Source organism: Stomoxys calcitrans, chromosome 1 (genome assembly GCF_963082655.1).
Source record: "Stomoxys calcitrans chromosome 1, idStoCalc2.1, whole genome shotgun sequence".
Classification (NCBI taxonomy): domain Eukaryota; kingdom Metazoa; phylum Arthropoda; class Insecta; order Diptera; family Muscidae; genus Stomoxys; species Stomoxys calcitrans.
Window position 1 is genome coordinate 205,615,412 of NC_081552.1, and position 26,741 is coordinate 205,642,152.

Consider the following 26,741-nt stretch of genomic DNA (forward strand, 5'->3'; position numbering starts at 1 on the left):
GCAAGATACGATGTGTGTACGATGAGATTCCAGTTATGGCACATACTTTCTATTCTAGCAAAAACTGCAAATTTGACCATGAATAGGAGGCCAGCGTAGCTCAGAGGTTAGCATGTCCGCCTATGACGCTAAACGCCTGGGTTCGAATCCTGGCGAGACCATCAGAAAAAGTTTTCAGCGTTGGTTTTCCCCTCCTTATGCGAGCAAAATTTGTGAGGTACAGGGTGGCTGATGAAAGCCGCTACCAAAAAAAATGTAATAACTTTTTTTCTATTTAATAATAATAATTTAATAATTAATTTAATTAATTAATTAATTAATTTAATTAATAATAATTTAATAATTAATTTAATAATTTAATTTAACATGAATAAAAGAAAAATGTATTCCATACACCGAAAAAAAAATGTAGCAATATTCATCATTGTAGCAATATTCATCAGCCACCCTGTACTATGCCATGTAAAACTTCTGTCCAAAGAGGTGTCGCACTGTGGCACACCGATCGCACTCAGCTATAAAAAGGAGGCCCCTTATCATTGAACTTAAAATTGACTCGGACTGCACTCATTGATATGTGAGGAGTTTTCCCCTGTTTCTGTGGTGGAATGTTCATAGGCAAAATTTGCATTTGTGGAACAACGGGGATACTTCGTCCATATCAATAAGTCTTGTCCGACACAAGTTTAATCCGAATCACCCTAAAACTTGCTGCTAAATATTTTTGCATGATTTATTCAAGATCTATTAATTGAACGTGCCACTATAAAGATACACCTGAGCCAGTAGTGGGCTGGATGTGCGCTCTAAAAACTAAACCAGTAAAAGCGTGCTGAGTTTGGCCGGCACGAATCTTGGGAACCCACCACCATGGATTCTGCTAAAAATTTATTCAAAATAAATTTAATTGAAGGGCATAATTTTATTCTACATACCAAACTTCTATCAAACTATCAAAAATTAAAGCTTTGGGAACCGAACTAAGATGATCGAGAGACCGGTTTACATGGGAGCTATATCAGTTTATAGACTAATATATACCGTATTTGGCACAGTTATTGGAAGTCGTAACAAAACACCACATGCAAAATTTCAGCCAAATTGGACAAAAATTGCGACTTGTTAGGACACAAGAAGTCAAATAGGGAGATCGGCCTATATGGAAGCTATCTCAGGTTATAGACCGATTTGGACCGTACTATGCACAGTTGTTTCAAATCGTATCAGAACACTACATGCCCAATTTCAGCCAAATCGGACAAAAATTGCGGTTTGTAAGTGCTCAAGAAGTCAAATCGGGAGATGTGGACCGTACTGGGCACAGTTGTTGGTCATAGTCATCATTTCAGCCAAATCGGGCCAAAATTGCGTCTTCCAGGGGCTCACTAAGTCAGATCGGGAGATTGGGATGCAAAATTTCGGCTAAATCGGACAAAAATAACGGCTTCCAGGCGGAAGTAAAGGTGTTGTGGTCTGGCGGAAGGCGCTTCTAAAGTCCAACCCAACCGGATCCAAACGATGGCTTTTGTGTGCATCACAGCCGTACTGAGGACGACACCATCTGATGCGCTGAATTTAATGCTACATTTAATGCCTCTGGACATTGTGGCCAGACCACTGCCGTGAGGCTTTGGTCATGTGGCGACTACGCACACTGTCTTATCCTTGATACAATTTTCGATGTGCCGGGTAGAGTGGATTACACCCTAACTGAGCCGCTTTTTGATAGAAACTACTATACCACTATTCCTGATAGAACCGATTGGAACTAGGATATCCCTGGTAATAGAAGTTACATAGACTTCTATATGGATGGTTACAAACTAAACGACCAGGTGGGCTTTGGGGTGTACTCTAAAGATCTTGGACTGGTCATATCGAAAAGGTTACACGACCACTGTAATATGCTTCAAGTGGAAATCCTTGCAATTAAGGAAGTGGTGGAATGGCTACGATATAATGTCATAACGACGATTGGCATTAATATCTTCTCCGAAAGTCAGGCCGCCATTAAATCCCTGGAAGACGTATTTCTGAACACGAAAATCGCCCTCGACTGTCGCAAAGCTCTCAACGAGAAGGCGGAACAGTTCAAAATTCATTTGTTGTGGGTGCCGGGCCACAGCGATATGCCAGGGAATTGTAAAGCGGGCGAGCTTGTGAGACTAGGAACTACCCTCCACATTCCAGGGATACTGAAATTAAGCTAAGTTTTTAGGACCAGGCCTGAAGGACAACGAATGATATATGATCACAAAGAGGGGGCTGTGAGCATTCCAAAACAATGAGGCCTTATCTAGACTTGAAAACATCACCGCTTTGCTGTCACTGGCTAGAACAGACGTCTCAATTATTGTGTCCTTCATGACAGGTCACTGCCTAATCGGAAAGCATGCTGATAGACTGAAGGTTGCCAGTAACGAATTTTGTAGAAGCTGTGAGGACATCGAAGAAGAAGAGAATGTAAAACAATGTATGCTCCTTCTGTGTGTGTCCCACTCTAGCGGTTAGAAGGAGTTCCAGGGATACGAAACTCAAACATCGCTTGAAATACCTTTGAACGTATAGGGCTGTCGAAAGCGGCTTTGTAGTCAGCAAAGAGATGGCAAGTGTTGATTTCTCCTTCTCGGGTCTTTTCCACGATTTGACGCAGTGTGAATATCTGGTCTTTGGTGGATTTACCAGGACTAAAGCCACATTGATAGGGCCCAATTATCTCATTGATTTTAGTTTTTAAATCTTTCACACAGTATACTCGATAGTATCTTGTATGCGATGGGGAGGAGACTTATTCCTATGTAGTTGGCACATTCCCTCTTGTCACCTTTCTTGTGTACGGGACATAGTATGCTGAGATTCCAATCATCGGGTGTGCGTTCTTCTAGCAAGATTGCGCAGACGATCCTCCAGTCTTAAACAGTTCAGCTTGCAACCCATCGGCTCCTGCTGCCTTATTGTGTTTTTCAGTCGGGTTACTGCTACGTGGACCTAGTTCTGACTAGGTGATACATGTTCTATACCATCATCAGGGATCGGATACCAGCAGCTGGGAAAAGTGTTCTTTTCATGTCCTTAACCGTTGACTCGTGGAGGCTAAACTTCCCGACTGTTGTACCAAAAATGTCTTCCTGCCCTATCTTCGCATTAAAATCTCCCAGAACCATTCTAATACCATGGGCGGGGCAGCGGTCATATTCTCTCTCTAGGCGCTCGTAGAAAATATCCTTGGTCTGCTCGTCCTTGTCTTCCGTCGGGGCATGGGCACAAATATGGCTAATGTTGAAGAATTTGGCTTTTATGCGCATTGTGGTTAGCCTCTTATCCACGGAAGTAAAGCTGGACTAACCACAAATCCATAGCCAAACTCATGCCTCGTTTTATGGCAGCTATAGTATAGTTGGTCACCGTTTGGTGTTGTAGTGACGCCATTCCCAGTCCATCGCAGGCAGTAATATCTGCCTTGTACTTCTCTAATACATCGTCAGGTATCGCCTGCGCATAGACTGCAACTTCCCTTTAGAGAGTGCGGACATTCCAGGTGCAGATCCTCAAATCATGGTCCTTATTTCGTTTCCGTGGGTCATCAACGTTGGGGGGTCCTTTTTTACTACTCCTTTGTTTCTCATAGTTTTCCGGGGGCGGGTCACTGGCTCAGCACCCCAACCGCATAGGTTTTGTGGGATTGTATCACTCGTTGTGGCGAGCCGCTTGCTCCAAGATCCGACACTCGCCTCCAGCCGCCCCTAACCTGGGAAATGACGCTGATGTTGGCCATTGGTCATTTGAAGTCGCCATTAACACCCCTTGTCATCTCCAGTATCATTGGCACCCAGAATTTATTTAAGAGCCAGTGCCACCTGACTCCTCACTGACACTCTCCTCTCCAAAATCGTTAAAGTTTTACAATTTGAAAGTAAAACAAGTAAAAGCGTGCTAAGTTCGGCCGGGCCGAATCTTATATACCCTCCACCATGGAGCGCATTTGTCAGTTCTTTTCCCGGCATCTTTTCTTAGGCAAAAAATGATATAAGAAAAGATTTGCTCTGCTATTAGAGCGATATCAAGATATGATCCGGTTTGGACCACAATTAAATTATATGTTGGGGCCTCAAAAAGTAAAATATATGGGAGCTGTATCGGGCTATAGACCGATTCTGACCCTAATAAACACGTATGTTGATGGTCATGAGAGGATCCGTCGTACCAAATTTCAGGCAAATCGGATAAGAATTGCGCTTTCTAGAGGCCCAAGAAGTCAAGACCCAAGATCGGTTTTTATGGCAGCTATATCAGGTTATAGACCGATGTGAACCATACTTGGCACAGTTATTGGATATCAAAACGAAATACGTCGTGCAAAATTTCATTCCAATCGGATAAGAATTGCGCACTCTAGAGGCTCAAGAAGTCAAGACCCAAGATGGGTTTATATGGCAGCTATATCAGGTTATAGACCGATGTGAACCATACTTGGCACAGTTATTGGATATCAAAACGAAATACGTCGTGCAAAATTTCATTCCAATCGGATAAGAATTGCGCACTCTAGAGGCTCAAGAAGTCAAGACTCAAGATCGGTTTATATGGCAGCTATATCAGGTTATGAACCGATATGAACCATACATAGCACAGTTGTTGGTAGTGATACTAAACCACTATGTGCAAAATTTCGGTAAAATCGGATAAGAATTGCGCACTCTAGACGCTCAAGAAGTCAAGCTATATCAGGTTATGGACCGATGTGAACCATACTTGGCACAGTTATTGGATATCATAGCAAAACACGTCGTGCAAAATTTCATTCCAATCGGATAAGAATTGCTTACTCTAGAGGCTCAAGAAGTCAAGACCCAAGATCGGTTTATATGGCAGCTATATCAGGTTATGGACCGATGTGAACCATACTTGGCACAGTTATTAGATATTATAGCAAAACACGTCGTGCAAAATTTCATCCCAATCGGATAAGAATTGCGCACTCTAGAGGCTCAAGAAGTCAAGACCCATGATCGGTTTATATGGCAGCTATATCAAAACATGGACCGATATGGCCCATTTACAATACCAACCGACCTACACTAATAAGAAGTATTTGTGCAAAATTTCAAGCGGCTAGCTTTACTCCTTAGGAAGTTAGCGTGCTTTCGACAGACAGACGGACGGACGGACGGACATGGCTAGATCGACATAAAATGTCGCGACGATCAAGAATATATATACTTTATGGGGTCTCAGACTAATATTTCGAGTAGTTACAAACAGAATGACGAAATTAGTATACCCCCCATCCTATGGTGGAGGGTATAAAAATGTGAAAAAGTGTATTTTTGCACTAATCTAGTCATTCCATTTGTAACAGCTCGACCCCTAAAATATATATATATATTCTTGATCGTCGCGACGTTCTGAGTCGATCTAGCCATGTCAGTCCGTCCGTCCGTCTGTCAAAATCACGATAGCGGTGGAACGCGTACAGCTAGCTGCTTGAAATTCTTCACAGATACTAAGTATTGATGTAGGTCATTGGGAATTGCAAAAGGGCCATATCGGTCCAGATTTGGATATAGCTCCCATATATACCGATCTCCCGATTTGACTTCTTCAACCTCTGGAAGAACCAAATTTCATCCGATTTGGCTGAAATTTAGCATATTCTGTTATAACTTGCAGCAACTGTGCTTAATACGGTCCAAATCGGTCTATAACCTGATATAACTCCCATATAAACCCGAATTGACTTCTTGAGACCCTGGAAGCAGAATTTTTTGTCCGATTTAGCTAAAATTTTGCACATAGTTTTCTGTTATGTCTCCCAACAACTGTGCGAAGTACGGTCTAAATAAGTCTATAACCCGATATAGTTCCCATATAAACAGGTCTCTCTATCATCCTTGTTCGGTTCCTAGAAGCTTTAACTTTTGCTGGTTTGACAGAAATTTGGTATGTAGAATAAAATTATGTCCTACAACGAAATTTATTTTGTATAAATTTTTAGCGGAATCCATGGTGGTGGGCTCCTAAGATTCGGGTCATATGTCCCCTAAACCCATGCAAAAAATATTTTTTTGTTTTTCTGTTCGGACTGCCATATCTTCATTTGTTGCCCGATTTCCCAAAAATTTTTTAGTTCAAAAAATATCTACTTAAGGTCTACATATCTATACTAGTTTTTTTCCATTCTATGCTACTGTGCATCACATCGTACAAAATTTCAGCCAAATTGGAAGTAAAATACGGGAATCGGTTCATATGGCGGCATCATAGAGGTTTTAATATCAATGAAAATTAGGGCCTCAAAACCGAAGAACGGTTTATATGGGGGTTATATTCGAATCTGAACCGCTATATTAATTTCGACAGGCAGAGGAACGTACGAAAGGACTTACATGGCTAGAAAGTCTTAGGATATCAAGACGATCAAAAATATGTTTGATATATGACGTCGAAGATCAATATTTTTTGGTTTGCAACCGTTTCCGTTAGTTTTTATAACCTCCTATGGTGGTGGGTATAAAAATTTCAGCATGCGCCTTATAAAGGTGACACCTAGGGTCTTATCTAGATCCGTTGGCAACCCATCGGCTCTTGCTGCCTTATGCTTTGGACTACTTTTACTCTTTGCTCATGGGTGGTGAACACTCAATCCAGGGTTCAGGGAGTGCTTAGGATGCGTCCCCCTTGAGGCAGAAAGAGATATCAACAGTTTCGAAAGATGTTTTTTCCGTATCCTCAACACACCTACTGTACCGGTTTGCAGTTTTCCATCATCATATCTACAGGAGGGTGGGCCTGTTCCATAGTCTTCAGTGTGATTTTTTTTTTCTTTACAAAATTTTCAGTTTGTGGGCATTCATTTCCGTTTCGACTTCGAAACTCTTTATTAATTGCCAAACAAATCTTCATCCCACTGTGCATTGAGTTGTGTTGAAAGTGTGATTTTTTTTTTCTTTACAAAATTTTCAGTTTGTGTGCATCCATTTCCGTTTCGACTTCGAAACTCTTTATTAATTGCCAAACAAATCTTCATCCCACTGTGCATTGAGTTGTGTTGAAAGCTGATTTGATTTTGAGTGAAAAGCTCGTACAGATTAGCGCAGACAGAGTATCGTATGCCAGTATGCCATGCAAGGAGATTGAGTTCGAGTTTTATGGCAGTAGGTTATTTGTTTTAAAACAATTTTATAAAGAATTTTGAATTTATTTAACGTTTGTAGTTAAAAGCATTAACATTTGCTACCTCAAACTGTATTAGCTTGCAATTAAGTTTCGTTTTTTGTTGTTGTTTTGTTTGCATTTTCTTTTGTTTGGATTCTGTTTTTTTTTTTAATTGCTTTGTGTTTGATTTAAGTTTTCCAGCTCACATTGTGTCATTGTTGTTAAGGTGTAACGCCTTACCCAGAGTATTCAAATTTCCCATAGTGTCTGTGCGTGCCATTGTTGCGATAATCGGAATCTTTTAATTGTCATACGAATAACGTAATTTTTGTTTTGGCTAATAGGCGGTTTCATTTGAGGTCCCCGGCCGCACTAGGAAACAAAATAAAACTACCAAAGACGGAATTAGCCATCACAACAACCATAAAAGATGAGCGATAAGACAAATGTGGCAACGATAACGCAAAGGCATGGATCATCATCAAGCAATGGGATGTCATCTGCAAATGGCGCCATGGATAAGGTAAGTGGTAGCCTAAACAATATTATATTTGATTTAAATTCTAAGTATTTCACATTATTTGAGAAGAAGAGGCATTTAAAAAATTTAATGACATAAACTAGGTTTTAGTTATGAGTGAACCATACAAATATGTATAGAAAAACCCTCAAAGTAGTAGGAAAAAATGTTAAAAAATTTACAAAGCAAGTAAGGCCATTAAGGAAGGGTTAAAGTCGGGTAAAGCAACCTTTTGATAACCTACGCCACATAACATACATATGATGGGAGTCATAGAGAAAATCACTATAAACCAGTAAGGAAAGCCAAAAGTCGAACTGAGCCCACTATATAATACCCTACACAATCTAGTCCACTTACTATTTATACCCTACACCACTACTGTGGTACAGGGTATTAAAACTTAGTGCATTTGTTTGTAATACCCAAAAGGAAAAGAGATAGACCCATTGATAAGTATACCGACCGACTCAGAATCACTTTCTGATTCGATTTAGCTATGTCCGTCTGTCTGTCTGTCCGTCTGGACAGTCGCAGTTTTCATCTGATCGTTTTAAAATTTGGTACAGGCAGTTGTTTCGGTCTAGAGACGAAGCATATTGAAATTGGAAAAAATCGGTTCACATTTGGATATAGCTGCTATATATATGTTTGTCCGATTTGCTGTAATAATGCAATAAAATTGCCATTTGTTAACCGATTCTCTTGAAATTTGGCAAAAAGGATTTCCTCTTGACTCTCGACATTTCTTGTGAATTTCATGGAAATCGGTTCAGATTTTGATATAGCTCTCACATATATATATCGTCCGATTTTAACTTATACAGGGTGGCTGATGAAAGCCGCTACCAAAAAAAAATGTAATAACTTTTTTTCTATTTAATAATAATAATTTAATAATTAATTTAATTAATTAATTAATTAATTTAATTAATAATAATTTAATAATTAATTTAATAATTTAATTTAACATGAATAAAAGAAAAATGTATTCCATACACCGAAAAAAAAATGTAGCAATATTCATCATTGTAGCAATATTCATCAGCCACCCTGTAGAATCACAGCAAGCGCATTTACTGACCAATCTTGCCAAAATTTTGCACAACGCTTTCCTCGACAACTACAACAATATCTGAAAAGTTTGCTCCAAATCGGTTCGGATTTAGACATAGCTCCCATGTATATGTTTGTCCGATTTTGAGAAGTATTGCAATAAAGTGCTCATTTGTTAACCGATTTTCTCAAAATTAGGCAGGAGGGATTTTCTTATGACTCTCGCTATTACCAATGAATTTCATAGAAATCGGTTCAGATTTAGATATAGCTCTCACGCATATATATCGCCCGATTTTCACTGCTAGAGCCACTGCAAGCGTTTTTTTTTACCAATCCTGCCAAAACTTTGTACAACGCTTTCCTGAACGATCATCACAATATCTAAGAAGTTTGGTGGAAATCACTTCAGATTTGGATATAGCTCCCATATATATGTTCGTTCGATTTTGAGAAATATTGCAATAAATTGCTTATTTGTTAACCGATTTTCTCGAAATTTGGCAGGAACGATTTTCTTATGATTCTCCACATAACCAGTGTATTTCATAGAAATCGGTTCGGATTTAGATATAGCTGCCATATATGTACATCGCCCGATTTTCACTTCTAGAGCCACTGCAAGCACATTTATTTACCAATCTTGCCAAAATTTTGCACAACACTTTCCTGGACGACTACTGCAATTTCTAAGAAGTTTACTCGAAATCGGTTCAGATAGCAGATATAGCTCCCATATATATGTTCGTCCGATTTTGAGAAATATTGCAATAAATTGCTTATTTGTTAACCGATTTTCCTGCGAAATTTGGCAGGAACGATTTTCTTATGATTCTCCACATAACCAGTGAATTTCATAGAAATCGGTTCAGATTTAGATATAGCTGCCATTTATGTATATCGCCCGATTTTCACTTCTAGAGCCACTGCAAGCACATTTATTTACCAATCTTGCCAAAATTTTGCACAACACTTTCCTGGACGACTACTGCAATTTCTAAGAAGTTTACTCGAAATCGGTTCAGATGGCAGATATAGCTCCCATTTATATGTTCGTCAGATTTTGAGTAATTTACAATAAGGTTGTCATTTGTCTCGAAATGTGATACGGATTGTCTAATAACCCATCTGAAAACATCCGCCGAGCGCCATTAATATTGGTTCAGAATTGGATATAGCTCCCACATTGTTCTTATAGGGTAGGTGTAGGGTATTATACAGTCGGCACCGCCCGACTTTATGGTGGTGAGACGTCCCCTAGACAGTTGGTCCCTAATGTTGATGTCAGTTTCATGGTCTACTCCCAAATAGTCGTCATTTGAGCTTAATTTTTCCATAGTCGGCAAACATGACCGGTTTGGGGGTGTTTTGGGGGATGGGGCGGCCACTCAGTGACTTGGCTTTGACTTTTTTAAATCAGATTCATGTTCTACTCTAAAATACCTCTTATTCGAGCCCCATATTGCAATGGTCAGCAAACACTTCCTATTTGGGTGGTGTTATGGGGGTGGGGTGGCCTCATAGACACTTTTCCCGAACATTGATATCAGATTCGTGCTTTACTTCTGAAGACCTTTCATTTGAGTCCCATATTGTTATGGTCGTAAATTTGTCTCCTTTGGGGCATGTTCTCGGGGGTGGACGCCCCCCCCCCCCAAACACTTGGTCCCACATTTGGATACCAGATTCGTATTCTACATTCAGATACCTTTTATTTAAGCCCCATATTGCAATGGTCAGTAAATAAGTCATGTTTAGGGGGTGTTTTGGGGAAGGGGTGGATTCCCAGAAACTTTTTCCCAAATTTGGATATCAGATTCGTATTTTACTCGCAAATACCTTCCATTTGAGTCCCATATTGCCATGGCAGGTAAATATGTTCGATTTAGGGGTGTTTTGAGGGTAGGGGTGGTCCCCCAAACACTTGGTCCGACATTTGGATATCAGATATGTTTTCTAATCTTAAATACCTTTCATTTGAGTCCCATATTGTCGTGATTGGTGTATATATATGTTTGGTAGGTTTTAGGGTGGGGCGGTCCCCCTAGGTACCCCATCCGAAATTTTTATTTTTAGGAAAAAAAAAATTCTATTTGGTGCCTCAGTTAGGTGTGTCGAATGAATAAACATATTTGTTTGAAATTTTGTGTCGATACTTCTTATTGATGTAGGTCTTTGTTGATTGCAAATGGACCACGTTTGTTTAGATTTGGTTTTCACTCCCATATAATCGACGCCCGATTTTGAGATCTTGGACCTCTAGAGGCCTCAATATTCGTTAAATATAGCTGAAATTTGGCACAAAGACTTGTGTTATGATTTCGAACATCTATGCCCAATATGATCCAAACCGGTGTATGAACTGATATAAACCGATCACCGAATTTGACTTCTTGAGACCCAAGAAGCCTGAATTTCCACCTGATTTGACTGGAACTAGGCACACAGGCTTCTGTTCTGAGTTCCAACAACCGTGCCCAGTATGATCCGAATCGGTCTATAAACCGATTCCCGGATTTGACTTCTGTGCCAAGCATGATTGGAATCGGTCTTGATATAGCCCCCATATAGACCGAATTTCCGGTTTTGAGTCAATCTCAATTTACACCTTATTTGGTTAAACCTTGGCACAAAGACATCTGTTCTGACTTCCAATATCCTTGCAAAGTATTATCTAAATCGGTTTGTAAACTTATATCGCCCCTATATAAACCTATCCCCGGCTTTGACTTTTTAAGCTCCTGCAATGCAAATTTTCCCCTGAAAATTTCATTAAGGAACAGGGGCAAACAATGAGTACTGCCCGATTTGAGTTTAAGTTCGATGATAGGAGGCCTCCTCCTGTCGCAGAGCGACACTTCTCCTAGCGAGAAATTTTTTCATGACTGCCATACCAGTACCTCACTAATGTCGCCAGTATTAGGAGGGAATAACCATCGCTGAAAATTGATACCGATGTTCTCGCCAGAATTCCAACTCAGGCGTTCAGTGGCATATACGGACAAGCTAATCTCTGCGCTACGGTGGCCTCCTGAGCCACCACTAATATCGGATTTGCTTGATTACACAGCACGGAATGAGAATGAAAGGCACACGGGCTAGAACTCTGAATTCCTTGTTGTGTGGAGTTTAGCGTCATCACGAGAAGCTAAGCTGAGAGCTACGGAGTGCGTCTACAGGTTGCGGATAGTGGAATGCTCCGAATATGGAATAGCAGCAACTGTAGTCGCGGCAATCATTGGCGCCCTTAATTAACTAAAGGCCATAATGATCTAGCGGCGATCGATCCTATGGACCAGTACAAGCTTGCTTTTCTAACTTTGGTATAGTCCTTTGAAATCGGTTTTTAGATTAGGTTGAAAAGAGGGTGCAGATATTAATCTGCCCCATACTACTGTAGACATACACCTAAGCCAGTAATCGGCTTGTTGTGCGCTTTAAAAACTAAAAAAGAACCATCAAAAAATAAAATCTAAGTAAGAAATTCCGTACCACGCCCCTAAGTTGGCTCATGTCTTGTATTGTGTCCGCACTTAAGTGCCGGTATCTGTTAGACGCCAAAGCCGGCGAATGACAAAGAAAATGCGCATGCCCTACACATGATATCACTTGTCGCACCGATTCTACATAAGTGAGCTCGTAATCCTATGTACCCCGTTATGATACCAATAGCTATACTGACCTCTTTCTTACTTTCTTTCAGTAATAGCCTTGTCTTCTTACGATCTGGATCCCCCATAATCGGTTTTTACTTTATCACTTAAATTGGAAGTCACCGTAGCGCAGAGGTTAGCATGTCCGCATATGACACTGAACACTTGGGTTCGAATCCTGGCAAGACCATCAGAAAAAATGTTCAACGGTGGTTTTCCCCTTCTAATGCTGGCAACATTTGTGAGGTACTATGCCATGTAAAGCCGTTAGGACCCTGGAGGCCGCTTATCATTGGGCAGCTTAAATCTTGAATCGGACTGCACTCATTGAAATGTGAGAAGTTTGCCCCTGTTCCTTAGTGGAATGTTCATGAGCAAAATTTGCAATTTTACTTTAATTGGCCATTACAGAAAATTTATTCCTCTAGCCGAACATTGAATAGATGTCCAAGCTCCTCGATCTTCTGCGCATCTTCTCCATTCTTCGACACTCTCCATTCTTCGAGATGTCACACCATCGGAGTTTTGGTCTTCCCCTTTTGCGTATTCTATGGTTGCCCAAAAAGTAATTGCGGTTTTTCATATAGTCGGCGTTGACAAATTTTTTCACAGCTTGTGACTCTGTAATTGCATTCTTTCTTCTGTCAGTTATCTGCTGTTACTTTTAGCTTGCTTTAGAAAAAAAGTGTAAAAAAAGTATATTTGATTAAAGTTCATTCTAAGTTTTATTAAAAATGCATTTACTTTCTTTTAAAAAATCCGCAATTACTTTTTGGGCAACCCAATATTATGGTCGCCTTCAAAGGACTTGCCGGAGCTTCTCCCTCCATTCTGACAACATGACAGTTTTATTAAAAATGCATTTACTTTCTTTTAAAAAATCCGCAATTACTTTTTGGGCAACCCAATATTATGGTCGCCTTCAAAGGACTTGCCGGAGCTTCTCCCTCCATTCTGACAACATGACAGCCAACGCAGCCATTGTATTTTTTTTTTTGGCGTTTAACTGTGCTATCGTCGTCATATAGCTCAGAATCCTCGTGGTTCATACGACGCCTATGTTCTCCATTAACGCAGACTGGTCTTTATATTTTACGAGGGTTCTCTCGAACAATATATCTAAAAGTTGTAGTTCCCAACTTTCTTCACTTGTGTACCCTCCACCATAGGAAAGGGCTGTAGTTATTTTGTCATTCTGTTTGTAACACGTCGACATATTGATCTAAGACCCAACAAAGTTATGACAAAAGCGCGCTAGCTTTCGTAAGAATAGAGTTAGGTCAGGTTAGGCTAGGTTTAAGTGGCAGTCTACCATCAGACTCATTTAGACGTTTTCGTCTAAGGAACAGAAAAGGAAAGATGCCTTCTAGTTCCTACCGTTGAACCATTGAGATCGCTTTAAAAAGCCCAGCAACTTGCGAATGTTCACATCCGCTAAATCAGACAGGTTCTCAAAGAAATGAGAGCCTAAAGTGGAACTCTTTCTGACTGCTAGTGTGGGACAGACACACAGAAGGAGGTCTATAGTTTCTTCTTCTTCGATGTCCTGACAGCCTCTGAAAAAATTGTCGTTGCTGGCAACCTTCAGTCTGTCAGCATGTTTTCCGATTAGACAGTGACCTGTCATGAGGGACACAATGACTGAGACTTCTTTTCTAGCGAGTGACAGGAAAGTGGTAAACCTCTTCAAATCTAGATAAGGCCACATAGTTTTGCAATGCTCACAGCCCCCTCTTTGTAACCATCTATCATTCGTTGTCCTTCGGGTCTTGTCCTGAGCTTACCTTTCGCTATAGTCTTATCCACAGATTGAAGTTTTCCTGGAATGTGTAGGGTAGTTCCTAGTCTTGCAAGCTCGTCCGCTTTACAATTCCTTGGGATATCTCTGTGGCTCGGCCCAGAATGATCAGAATGACCCAGAACGACCTATAATGTCGAGGTCGTCGGCATAGGCGAGTACTATATGTTCTCTTGGGAGTAGTGCGCCTATTCACAGCTGCTTCTCGTATAATATTCTCCAGCAGGATATGATATCACACGAGTTTTGTCTCCTTGTCTGAAACCTGGTTTGGTATTGAACGGTTCTGAGAGGTACTTTTCTATTTAAACTGAGGAGAGTGTATCAGCAAGCGTCATCCTGCAAAGTAGTATCCGTTTTGCCGGAATATCAAACTCAGACATGGCTAGAAATACCTTTAAACATATAGGGCTGTCGAAGGCGACTTTGTAGTTAATGAAAAGATGATAGATGTTGATTTGTCCTTCTTGGGTCTTTTCCAGGATTTTCCGCAGTGTAAACATCTGGTATATGATGGATTTACCAGATCAAAGCCACACTGATAAGGCCCAATTACTTCGTTGACTTTAATCTTTCACACTATACGCTCGAGAGCATCTTTTATACGATGGGGAAAGAGACTTATTCCTCTGTAGTTGGCACATACCGTCTTGTCCCATTTCTTGTTTACAGGACGGGTTCCAATCATCGGGTATGCGTGCTTCTAGCCAGATCGCGCAGAGGAGCTGATGCGCTGATACGACTAATCAGTGTGTCACCTGCGGTCTAAAACAGTTCAGCGGGTAACCCATCGGCTGCTGCTGTCTTGTTGTTTTTCAGTCGAGTTACTGCTCTAAGCAGCATAAATTCTATACCACCATCAGAGATTGTTTCTGGGAAACACTCTTCGCCGCCAGTGTCGGTTACTAGCAGCAGGGAAAAATATATTCTCTCCATACCCTTACCACGCTAACCGTAACTGTTACCAGACTTCCTTCTTGGTGTCTGCAGCAGATTGTGCATGCATCAAAGCCATGGCTTTGATGCTGTGAACCTTCGCTGCAACTAGGTGATGAAACGAATCTATGGTCTCTTCTCAGATCGATCGTACATCTCACAGGCTGAATGAATGCCTTCCATCTATTACAACAATTTGGCTCCTCAATACTTGACAGAGCCGGCAAACTATCGATAATCGCAACATTCGATATTTTCGATAGTTTTAATAATAAATATCGATAGTATCGATACTATAATCCCATCACCTATATTTCAGACGAAAAGGAGACGAAAAAATCAAGAGATCGATTTCATATAGAAACAATATCAATGCACAGATCGAATAAAACCACGGTTAATAGAGTCAGTTGGAAGTCATGAGAGAAATCATTGTACAGAATGTTAATCTAATCGGATGAAAATTGCGCCCTCTATAGGCGCAATGTATCTTAAGGAATACATTCAGTGTCGGATTACTTATTTTTGTTTAGTTTTGCAAAAAAATTTACTTTTGCGATAGTATCCATCGGCAAAATATCAATCGATATTCAGTAAAAAAGTTAAATATCGATAGTATCGATAGTGCCATCGAAATTTTGCCAGCTCTACTACCTGATCTAGGGAAACCCTTGTGGCTTGGTAAATTTTACTGCTAACTATCTACAAACCTCACTTCTTTACCGTACTTTATCTCGTAGAAGCTAATGAGCGTTGAGTTCTGTTATTGAGCCTAAAATGACATTTCAAAATAGTTTAACTTTCTGCGCTTTGCTTTTGTGGGATTTGTTTGCAGTGTTGCATTTTTCAATGCAACTTTCAAAAACAATGCTCAACTCATTCTGTTTTCAGGGAGATTTCTCTTTGGTTATGTAGCAATTGCGGACGCTGTGTTATCCTTGATACAATGCCCGAGCTAATACTGACCAGCTTTTTGATAAAAAGTACTGTACCGGGATTTGTCCTGGTATTCCTGACAGACCCGGCTATGGACGTTACATAGACCTGGTAATGGAAGTTACATAGACTTATATACGGATGGTTCGAAACTAGACGACCATATGGGCTTTGGGAAGTACTCTGAAGAACTAGGACAAGTCATATGGAAAAGGTTACCCGTCCGGAGATCCTTGCAATGAAGGAGGTGGTGAAAATTAGCATAAATGTCTTCTCAGACGCCCATTAAATCTTTGAGGAACATAGTTCTGAATTCAAAAACTGCTCTCAGCTGTCGCAGATCGCTCAACGAGATGACTGAATTGAACATATTTTTGTTCTGGGTGACGTGACACAGAGATGTCTCAGGAAATTGTAGAGCAGATGAGCTTGCGAGACTAGGAACTATCTTTCACAATCCAGGGGAACTGAAATCTGAGGGTATGCCTCTGGCGACATGTAAGCTAAGTCTTCAGGGTCAGGCCCGAAGGGCAACGAATGATAGGTGGTTTTTGAACAATCCAACATTATTTGGTCTAGTATGGACTTGTAAAGGTCTACCGCCTAGCTGTCGCTGGGTAAGACAGACATCACAGTCATTGTGTCCGTCATGACCGGGCACTGTCTGATCGGAAAACATGCTGACAGACTGAAGCCTGCAAGTAACGACTTTTGCAGAAGCTGTGAGGACGTCGAGGAAGATAAGACTGTAGAATACCTTCTGTGTGTGTGTCCCGCACTGGCAGTCCGAAGAAGTTCTACCTAAGGCTCTTTTTTCTTTGAGAACTTGTCTGATTAAACGGATGTGAACATTCGCAAGCTGCTGGGATTTTAAAGCAATCTGGATGGTTCAACACGGTAGGAACTAGAAGGCATCTTCCCTCTCCCGTTCCTATGGTATTACAGTGGACGAAAACGTTTAAGTGAGCTTGATGGCAGACTACCACTCAAAGCTAACCCTCCCATTTCTCCAACCGTCCCGACAGGGACAGTTGTTTTGCAAAAAAACACGTATTTTTAGATATAGTTCATATACAGTTAAATTTTCAGACACTCATGCGACACTTATTAAGACCTTTTGATTGCTTTGTTTATTATTTTCTCTTATCACTTTGATTGATTCTTCTAGTCTAGCATGGTGAGAAGTTGAATGATTGATATTTTATTGCTCGGCGTGTTAGAGTTCGCATTATGAAGATAATGTTTGGTCAAAATTGTTGTTTGATTTTTTTTTAGTCAGAGCTTAGCAGGTTGGTAGCAGTAAAAGAAATTCTTGAATTAAGAAAGTTTTCAAAAATTAAAAAAAAAAAAAGCATTAAGGGCAATAAACTTGTACTTAACAAGGCCTATTACCATTGTAAGGTTAAGAATAAGGTTTTAAATCGATAACTTAATCGGTAAATGAACCGGTGTGGCCCGTTTGCCAGATCCCCATCGACCTACATCAATATTAAGTATCTGTGCAAAATTTCAAGCGTCTAGCTTTACGCGTTTGACTGCTCACGTGATTTCGACAGACGGACGGACGGACATGGCTATATCGTCTTAGATTTTTACTCTGATCAAAAATATATATACTTTAGTTAAATTTGAAGATGGGCTATATCGGACTATATCTTCATAGTCTTGATAGTCCCATATAAACTGATCCGCCGATTTAGGGTCTTAGGCCTATAAAAACCACATTCATTATCCAATTTTGCTGAAATTTGGGACAGTCAGTAGTGTTAGGCCCTTCGACGACATTCTTCAATGTGGCCCAGATCGGTCCAGATTTCGATATAGCTGCCATATAGACCGATCTCTCGGTTTAAGGTCTTGAGCCCATAAAAGGCGCATTCATTATTCGATTTAGCAAAAATTTGGGACTGTGAGTTATGTTAGGCCCTTCCACATCATTCTTTAATGGGCCCAGATCGGTCCAGATTTGGATATAGCTGTCATATAGACCGATCTCTCGATTTGAAGTCTTGGAACCATAAAAGGCGCATTTATTTTCCGATTTCGCCGAAATGTGGGACAGTGAGTTGCGTTAGCCTTTTCGAAAATTTTCTGTAATTTGGCCGAGATCGGTCCAGATTTGGATATAGCTGCCATATAGACCGATCACTCGATTAAAAGTCTTTGTCCCATAAAAGGCGCATTTATTGTCCGATTTCGCCAAAATTTGTGTGTTGTGTTAGGCCCTTCAACTTTCGGCTTCAAATTGGTCCAGATCGGTCCAGATTTGGATATAGCTGGCATATAAAAGGCGAATTTATTGTCCGATTTCCCCAAAATTTGGGACAGTGAAATGTGTAAGGCCCTTCCACACTCGTCTTCAATTTGGTCCAGATCAGTCCAGATCTGGATATAGCTGACATATAGATCGATCTCTCGATTTAAGGTCTTGGACCCATAAAAGGCGCATTTATTTTCCGATTTCGCCGAAATGTGGGACAGTGAGTTGCGTTAGGCTTTTTGATAAATTTCTGCTATTTGACCAACATCGGTCCAGATTTGGATATAGCTGCTATATAGAACGATCTCTCGATTTAAGGTTTTGGGTCCATAAAAGGCGCATTTATTGGTCGATTTCGCCAAAATTTGAGACAATGGGTTGTGTTAGGCTCTTCAACACTCGTCTTCAATTTGGCTCAGATCGGTCTAGATTTGGATATAGCTGCCATATAGACCGATCTCTCTATTTAAAGTCTTGGGCCCGTAAAAGGCGCATTTATTTTCTGATTTCGCCGAAATTTGGGACAGTGAGTTACTTTTGGCTTTTTGACAAATTTCTGCAATATGGCCTAGATTGGTTCTGATTTGGTTATAGCTGTCATATAGGCCGATCCTTCGATTTAAGGTCTTGCGCCCATAAAAGGCGCATTTATTGGCTGATTTCGCTGAAATTTGGGACAGTGAGTTGTGTTGGGGCCTTCGACGTTTTTCTTCAATTTGGCCTAGATCGGTCCAGATTTGGATATAGCTGGCATATAGACCCATCCGCCGATTTAAGGTCATGGGGCCTTAAAAGACGAATTTATTGTCCAATTTCCCAAAATTTGAGACAGTGAAATGTGTTGGGCCCTTCCACACTCGTCTTCAATTTGGTCCAGATCGGTCCAGATTTGGATATAGCTGCCATATAGATCGATCTCTCGATTTAAGGGTTTGAACCCATAAAAGGCGCATTTATTATCCGATTCTGCTGCAATTTGGGACAGTGAGTTGTGTTAGGCCCTTCGACATCCTTCTCAATCAATTTGGCCCAGATCGGTCCAGATTTGGATATAGCTGCCATATAGACCGATCTCTCAATTTAAGGTCTTGGGCCCATAAAAGGCGCATTTATTTTCCGATTTCGCCGAGATAGAGTTTTTGATACTTGTGGAAAGGGTATTTGATTTTCATACAACAGTCTCACAAAATTAATTTTCCATTAAATTTGATTTTTAATTAATTTTTTTTAGAATTATATACTTTTCGCGCCATAAATTTCCCTCGTAATCGTTTTTGTAACTGTTCTCAATTGAGGGTGGGGCATTTTCTCGTGAATAATTTAATGCCTAATCAGCAATTGAAGGTCTTTAACTTTTACAGACTAGTGAGTCTATAGAGCTGCTACTCTTGTTATTGACAATCAATGTGAACTTTTGTGTGGGGGCATTAGTCGCCACCTTACGTGAATATATTCAAATTGTTCCAACTGATTGGCTTACGATGTTTGCCAAATGTTGCCTGAGCTGCATCCAAACGTTGAAAACTCTAAATAATTGAAATTTGTAATGGCAGTATATAATGCCATTGAAAAAAAACAGGTAAAACGTGCTATGTGCAGCCGGACCAAATCTTGGAAAACCACCACCTCGGGTATATACTTTAACACCCTTTCGTCAGAATCCGGGGAAAAATGCAACATTTGGCAACCCATAGCTGCTATATCGAAAGTTGATCCAAATTTGGTCTAAACCCGATCGAGAGATCGGGTGGAGAGGTCGGGTGGAGAGGTCGGGTGGAGAGGTCGGGTGGAGAGGTCGGGTGGAGAGGTCGTGTGGAGAGATCGGATGGAGAGGTCGGGTGGAGAGGACGGGTCGAGAGGTCGGGTGGAGAGATCGAGTGGAGAGATCGGGTGGAGAGGTCGGCTGGAGAGGTCGGGGGATTCCAACGACGAGGACGCAGAAGGCGACGACGACGACGCTTGTGACCCATTGCTGTCTATGTTCGCACAGCATCTTGTAACATATTCAGTGTGCCTATACTGACGGTAACACCTCACCGACACCGACCGATGATGGAGACGGTTCTGGTACACCAAACAGAACTGGGGTTCTGAGTTCTTTTCAATCCCGGAACGGACCATAAGAGTGCGGAGAAGGCACTCCGGGATATGCCTCTCCCTACCATGACGAAAAAAGACGAACACGTACATTGAGGCGGCAGTCCTTGCTGATGAAAGGGCTACATCGGGTCAATCCGGTGCATACAACCGGCTGCCTTATTTTGGTATAGCTGACCGATCTTGGATCTTGACTTCCTGATCCTCTAGATGTCGCACTTCTTATCCGATTTGGCCCAAATTTTGTATGAGGTGTTATGTTATGACTGCCATCAACTGTGTTAAGTATGGTCAAAATCGGTTCATAGCTTGATATAGCTGTCATACAAACCGAACCCGGGTGTTGACTTCTTGAGCCTCTAGAGTGCGCTATTATTATCCGATTTGTCAGAAATTTTGCATGAAGTCTTTTGTTTCCATTTACTGCCAGACTCATTTTCACTGACTGTCTTTCGATTCTTTCAAAGATTACTGATTCCGACCTATGATATCGATGTCGTCGGCATAGGAGAATAGCAGGTGTTCTCTTGTGATTAGTGTGCCATATATTCACATCTGCATCTCATATAATCTCCTCCAGCAGGATATTATAGAGATCACACGATAGGCTGTCTCCTTGTCTGAAACCTCGTTTGGTATTGAATAGTTGGGAGAGATTCTTTCCCATACTTACTGAGGAACGCGTATCAGCAAGTATCATTCTGCAAAGCTTTATTAATTTTACAGGGATACAAAACTCAGACATCGCTTGAAATGCCTTTGAATGTTTAGGGCTGGCGAAAGCGGCTTTGTAGTCAACAAAGAGACGGAAGGTGTTGATTTGCCCTTCTCGGGTTTTTCCACGATTTGGCGCAGTGTGAATATCTGGTCTAGGTTGGATTTACCAGGTCTAAAGCCGCATTAATAGCTCCCAATTATCTCATTGACTTTAGATTTTAATCTTTCACACAATACGATCGAGAGCATCTTGTATGCGATGGGGAGGGGACTTATTCCTCTGTAGTCGGCACATTCCGTCTTGTCTCCTTTTTTATGTACGGGACCTAGTATGCTGAGGTTGCAATCATCGGGTATGCGTTTTTCTAGCCAGATTGCACAGATAAGCTGATGCATACGCCTTATCAGCGTGTCGTCTCCGGTTTTAAATAGGTCAGCGGGTAACCCGTCGGTTCCTGCTGCTTTAGTGTTCTTCAGTCGGGTCACAGCTACTTGTACCTCATTGTGATTGGTTCTGCGGTATCTTCTTCGCCGCCAATGACGGATACGAGCAATTGGGTAAAATGTTCTTCGACATTCTTCTTCAATTTGGCTGAGATCGGTACAGATTTCGATATAGCTGCCATATAGACCGATTTTTCGATTTAAGGTTTTGGGCCCAAAGAAGGCGCACTTATTGTCCGATTTCGTCGAAATTTGGAACAGTGAGTTGCGTTTGGCCCTTTGATATTCGTCTTCAATTTGGTTGAGATTGATCCAGATTTGGATATAGCTGCCATATAGACCGATCTCTCGATTTAAAGTCTTGGCCTCATAAATGACACATTTATTATCCGATTTCGCTGAAATTTGACACAGCGCCTTATGTTAGGCTTTTCTACATCCGTGGATATGGCTATCAAAAAGGCCAATATTTTGTTCTCCAGAATTTAACATTGACTTGTAATTATTGGACCACTCAATATTCGTGTCGAATTTGATCCAAATCGGACCATATTTCGATAAAGCTGCTATGGTGGAATTAATTATGGAAATTTGCAAATTTTGCCCATGAACACTCCGATTGCAACCTCAGCATACTATGTCCCGTACACAAGAAAGGCGACAAGATGGAATGTGCCAACCACAGAGGAATAAGTCTCCTCCCCATTGCATACAAGATGCTCTCAAGCGTACTGTGTGAAAGATTAAAACCTAAAGTCAATGAAATAATTGGGCTCTATCGATGCGGCTTTAGACCTGGTAAATCCATCATGGACCAGATTTTCACACTGCGCCAAATCGTGGAAAAAGCCCGAGAAGGACAAATCAACACCTACCATCTCTTTGTTGACTACAAAGCCGCTTTCGATATTCCTTTACGTTCAAAGGTATTCCAAGCCATGTCTGAGTTTGGTATCTCTGCAAAATTAATAAGCCTCTGCAGGATGACGCTTCCCCAGAAAGAATAAGAAAGTATTTCTCCGAACCATTAAAACCAAACAAGATTTCAGACAAGGAGACAGCCTATCGTGTGATCTCTTTAATATCCTGCTGGAGAAGATTATGGCACACTAATCACAAGACAACACCTGCTATTCGCCTATGCCGACGACATCGACTTCATTGGTCGGTCACCGGAATTAGTAGCCTTTGAAAGAATCGAAAGACAATCAGTCAAAATGAGTCTGGCAGTAAATGAAAACAAAAGATTTCATGCAAAATGTTTGACAAATCGGATAATAATAGCGCCCTACAGTGACCTCAATCCAAAAATGTCGAAAAATCTACTTTTTGATAATCGAAAAAAAATCGACTCTTTAATCTTCAGAAAAGTTAAAAAGTCGACTTTTCTCTTCAGAAAAGTCATAAAGTCGACTTTTTAATCTTCAGAGAAGTTAAAAAGTCGACTTTTTGATTATCAGAAAAAGTCGACTTTTTGTCAATCCAAAAATATCGAAAAATCGACTTTTTGATAATCGAAAAAGTCGACTTTTTAATCTTCAGAAAGGTCAAAAAGTCGACTTTTTAATCTTCAGAAAAATCAAAAAGTCGACTTTTTGATAAACGGAAAAAGTCGACTTGTTGTCAATCCAAAAATGTTGAAAAATCGACTTTTTGATAATGGAGAAAAGACGACTTTTTAATCCTCAGAAATGTCGAATTTTGTATTATCAGAAAAAGTCGACTTTTATATTATCAAAAAGTCGCCTCTTTTATTATCAAAAAAGTCGAAAAGTCGACTTTTTGATAAACGGAAAAAGTCGTAAAGTCGACTTTTCAATTGCACTTTACATCCCTAATTTGGATATAGCTTCCATTTACATGTTTGTCTAAACTGACAGCTTCTTTCACCATTGCATTCTGAAAAATTCCAGGTTCACATCTAAAATATTTTATTTTTGGTATGATGATAATGATATCGTGCATTAGTCATAGGTAGCTATTCTTTAAATATATATCAAAGCATTTCTATGAATCAAGGCTACTAAACGATAATCCTTGCCTTCACGTGCTGATGTTTATACCATTTAAGTTCTATTTATTATAAAGACTATGCCAGAAGATAAATCACTGCGAAGCTTATATTAAACCATCATATATATATAATCGGCCAGCTAAAGGTTTAGCTTATCAAAATATAAGTTGTGGAAATTCTAATTTAATTATATTTAGTCACAATTAAGATAACCGTTCATTCTGCAAAAGTGTTGGTTGAAGTAAAAGTGCGAGATAAGGTTTGAAAGTATAATTTAATTAAATAAAAGGCACGGCGGCATATGCAATAGATAGATTAGAGCCCTATTTTCTTTAATGAATGCCTTCAACAATTTGGACTTTAGATTATGACAGCTCTACGTAGTAAGCTTGGATAAAACTGATACATAGGCGCCATTCGATGGATATATGTGTATATATGCAAAATGTACAATTTGATATCAGTATTTACCCGAATTCGAGATATTTGCACATTGAATTTTTCCACCTAAGTTCACCTCTTTGTCCAACTAGTAGTTGACAATTTAGTAGTGCTGTGGCCGAGTCAGAGGTAATAACCTTTTTTTTTTTTGAATACAACTGCAAACAAATCCTTTGATATTAAATAAATCATATACAGTAGTGCTAAAGTGTTAAAAATTATCGCTAAAAACATTTGGAAAAAAGGACTGTGTTTACAAAAAACTCTTAAGGTTTTCCAAGAACTCATTCTATTGGTGTTGTATCATCAAACTCTGCACTATGATGATTTACAACCACTTACACAAAAAATTACAAACTTGATTTGTTTAAATGAATACACAATTATTTTTTGCTATTCCTACAAGCGTACACAAGTGCTAGCTGTACAAAAAAGTGCAAAATATATAAAACTGGTTTCAACATTACAACGTAGAGAAATAATGCAAAGCAAAACATTATCTTGTATCAAGCAAAATAAAATTATATGGGAAAGAGTCAACTATTTTATGGATTTACATTGCTTTAACACATTATATGGCGGTGGGTTTGACATTTTCATGTGCAATGAAGTGGTGATGTATTTTTTTTTTTTAATTGAACCTTCATAATTTATGATTCTGTCATTGGTGACGTAATTAGGTGCACTGGTATTTGAAAAAACCACAATTATTAAGGACGATCTAAGGTCGGGCAAAGCCGAATTTTTGATACCCTTCATCACATCACGTAGAAATTAATTTTGCCTAATAGCACGTTTACACTGCCCACTGAAATCGGATTTATGGCCTTGGCGTCATTTACGTGCTAAATCCTGTGTTTTTCGCATGTTTTACCATACAACAAGTAAAATCGTAAGGACGATCTAAGGTCGAGCAAAGTCGAAATTTTGATACCCTTCATCACATCACGTAGAAATTAATTTTGCCTAATAGCACGTTTACACTGCCCACTGAATTCGGATTTATGGCCTTGGCGTCATTTACGTGCTAAATCCTGTGTTTTCCCGATGTTTTACCATACAACAAGCAAAATCGTAAGGACGATCTAAGGTCGGGTAAAGCCGAAATTTTGATACCCTTCATCAGATCACGTAGAAATTAATTTTGCCTAATAGCACGTTTACACTGCCCACTGAATTCGGATTTATAGCCTTGGCCTCATTTACGTGCTAAATCCTGTGTTTTTCGCATGTTTTACCAGACAACAAGTAAAATCGTGCTAAGCTCAGCCGGGCCGAATCTTGGGAACCCACCACCATGGATTCTGCTAAACTATAGGAGCTATATCAGGTTCTTGACCGATTTGGACCGTACTTGGTACAGTTTTTTCATAGAAGAACCCTATGTGCAAAATTTCAGCCAATTGGGGTGAAAATAGCGGCTTCCAAAGGCTTAAGAAGTCAAATCGGGAGATCGGTTTATATGGAAGCTATATCATGTTTTTGACCGATTTGAACCGTACTTTGCACAGTTGTTGAAAGTCATAACAGAACACTATGTGCAAAATTTTAGCCAATTCGGGTGAAAATACCGGCTTCCAAAGGGTTAAGAAGTCAAATTGAGAGATCGGTTTATATGGGAGCTATATCAGGTTATAGACCGATTTGAACCGTACTTAGCACAGTTATTGGACGTCATAACAGAACACTATGTGCAAAATTTCAGCCAAATTGGATGAGAATAGCGGGTTCCAGGTACTCAAGAAGTCAAATCGGAAAATCGTTTTATATGGGAGCTATATCAGGTTCTTGGCCGATTTGGACCGTGCTCGCCACAGTTGTGGGAAGTCATAACACTATGTGCAAAATTTCAGTCAAATCGTTAAAAATTGCTGTTTCCAAGAACTCAAGAAGTCAAATAGGGAGATCGGTTTATATGGGAGTTATATCCAAATCTGAACCAATATGGCCATTTGCAATCCCCATTGAGAACAAGTGCAACAAAAGGACCGTACAACATGTTCAGAGAACATGTTGTCTTGGCATAGGCAGAGCGATGAGGACCACGCCCACTAGGGCACTGGAGACTATTCCAGATATCCGACCTATCCGACCATTGACATACAGATTAAGTGTAAGGCAGCCACTGCGGCTATGAGACTTAAGGCGAGAATGGATTGAGGATGGGAGCAGCTCATACCATCGCGGTATAATCGTGGCGACGATAGGAAACCCGGAAGGAAGGAAAGAGGTTTCGGATCGGATACCTGAGATGAACCTTGAAGTCGATTGCGAGGCACTGCTGCCATCGGTACAGTCTTGGATTGACGGAACCCTAGTGTTGCCATTTGGAAGATCATGTTACACGGATGGATCAAAGCTAGAGCACAGAGTGGGTCTGGGGGTTTACATTGAGAACCCAGGGACTGAGATCTGTTTTAGATTGACTGACCATAATACGGTCCTGCTGGCGGAGATCCGGGCGATCACGGAATGCGTGAGGTAGTGTGGTGCTAACGCGAGGACGTCGAGTATGAACATCTTTACGGACAGTTAAATGGCCATAAGGGCAATAACAACCAGGACGGTAAGGTCAAAAACAGTCTTGCAGTGTAAGAAGGAGATTAACGCCTTCTCTGAGGGTGGCATTGTTTGGGTGCCGGGCCACAACGGAGTAAGGGGAAATGAAAGGGCAGACAATTTGGCGGTGAAGGCCAGAGGACGGCCGTCAATAA

General features: G+C 40.4%; 1 protein-coding gene across 2 annotated transcripts in view; it reads left to right on the forward strand.

The window, feature by feature from the left end:
• Positions 1-7,249: 7,249 nt before the first annotated feature.
• Positions 7,250-26,741, forward strand: part of LOC106090941 (proton-coupled amino acid transporter-like protein CG1139) — a 164,565-nt gene continuing 145,073 nt past the window's right edge. The window contains exons 1-2 of one of the 2 annotated variants that reach the window (XM_013257305.2): positions 7,250-7,424; positions 7,500-7,678. In XM_013257305.2, the coding sequence (XP_013112759.2) occupies positions 7,586-7,678 (93 nt within the window). In that variant the 5' untranslated portion in view covers positions 7,250-7,424; positions 7,500-7,585. Of the gene's footprint in view, positions 7,679-26,741 lie in introns of both variants that reach the window. The other variant, XM_059360695.1, reaches the window with a different exon arrangement.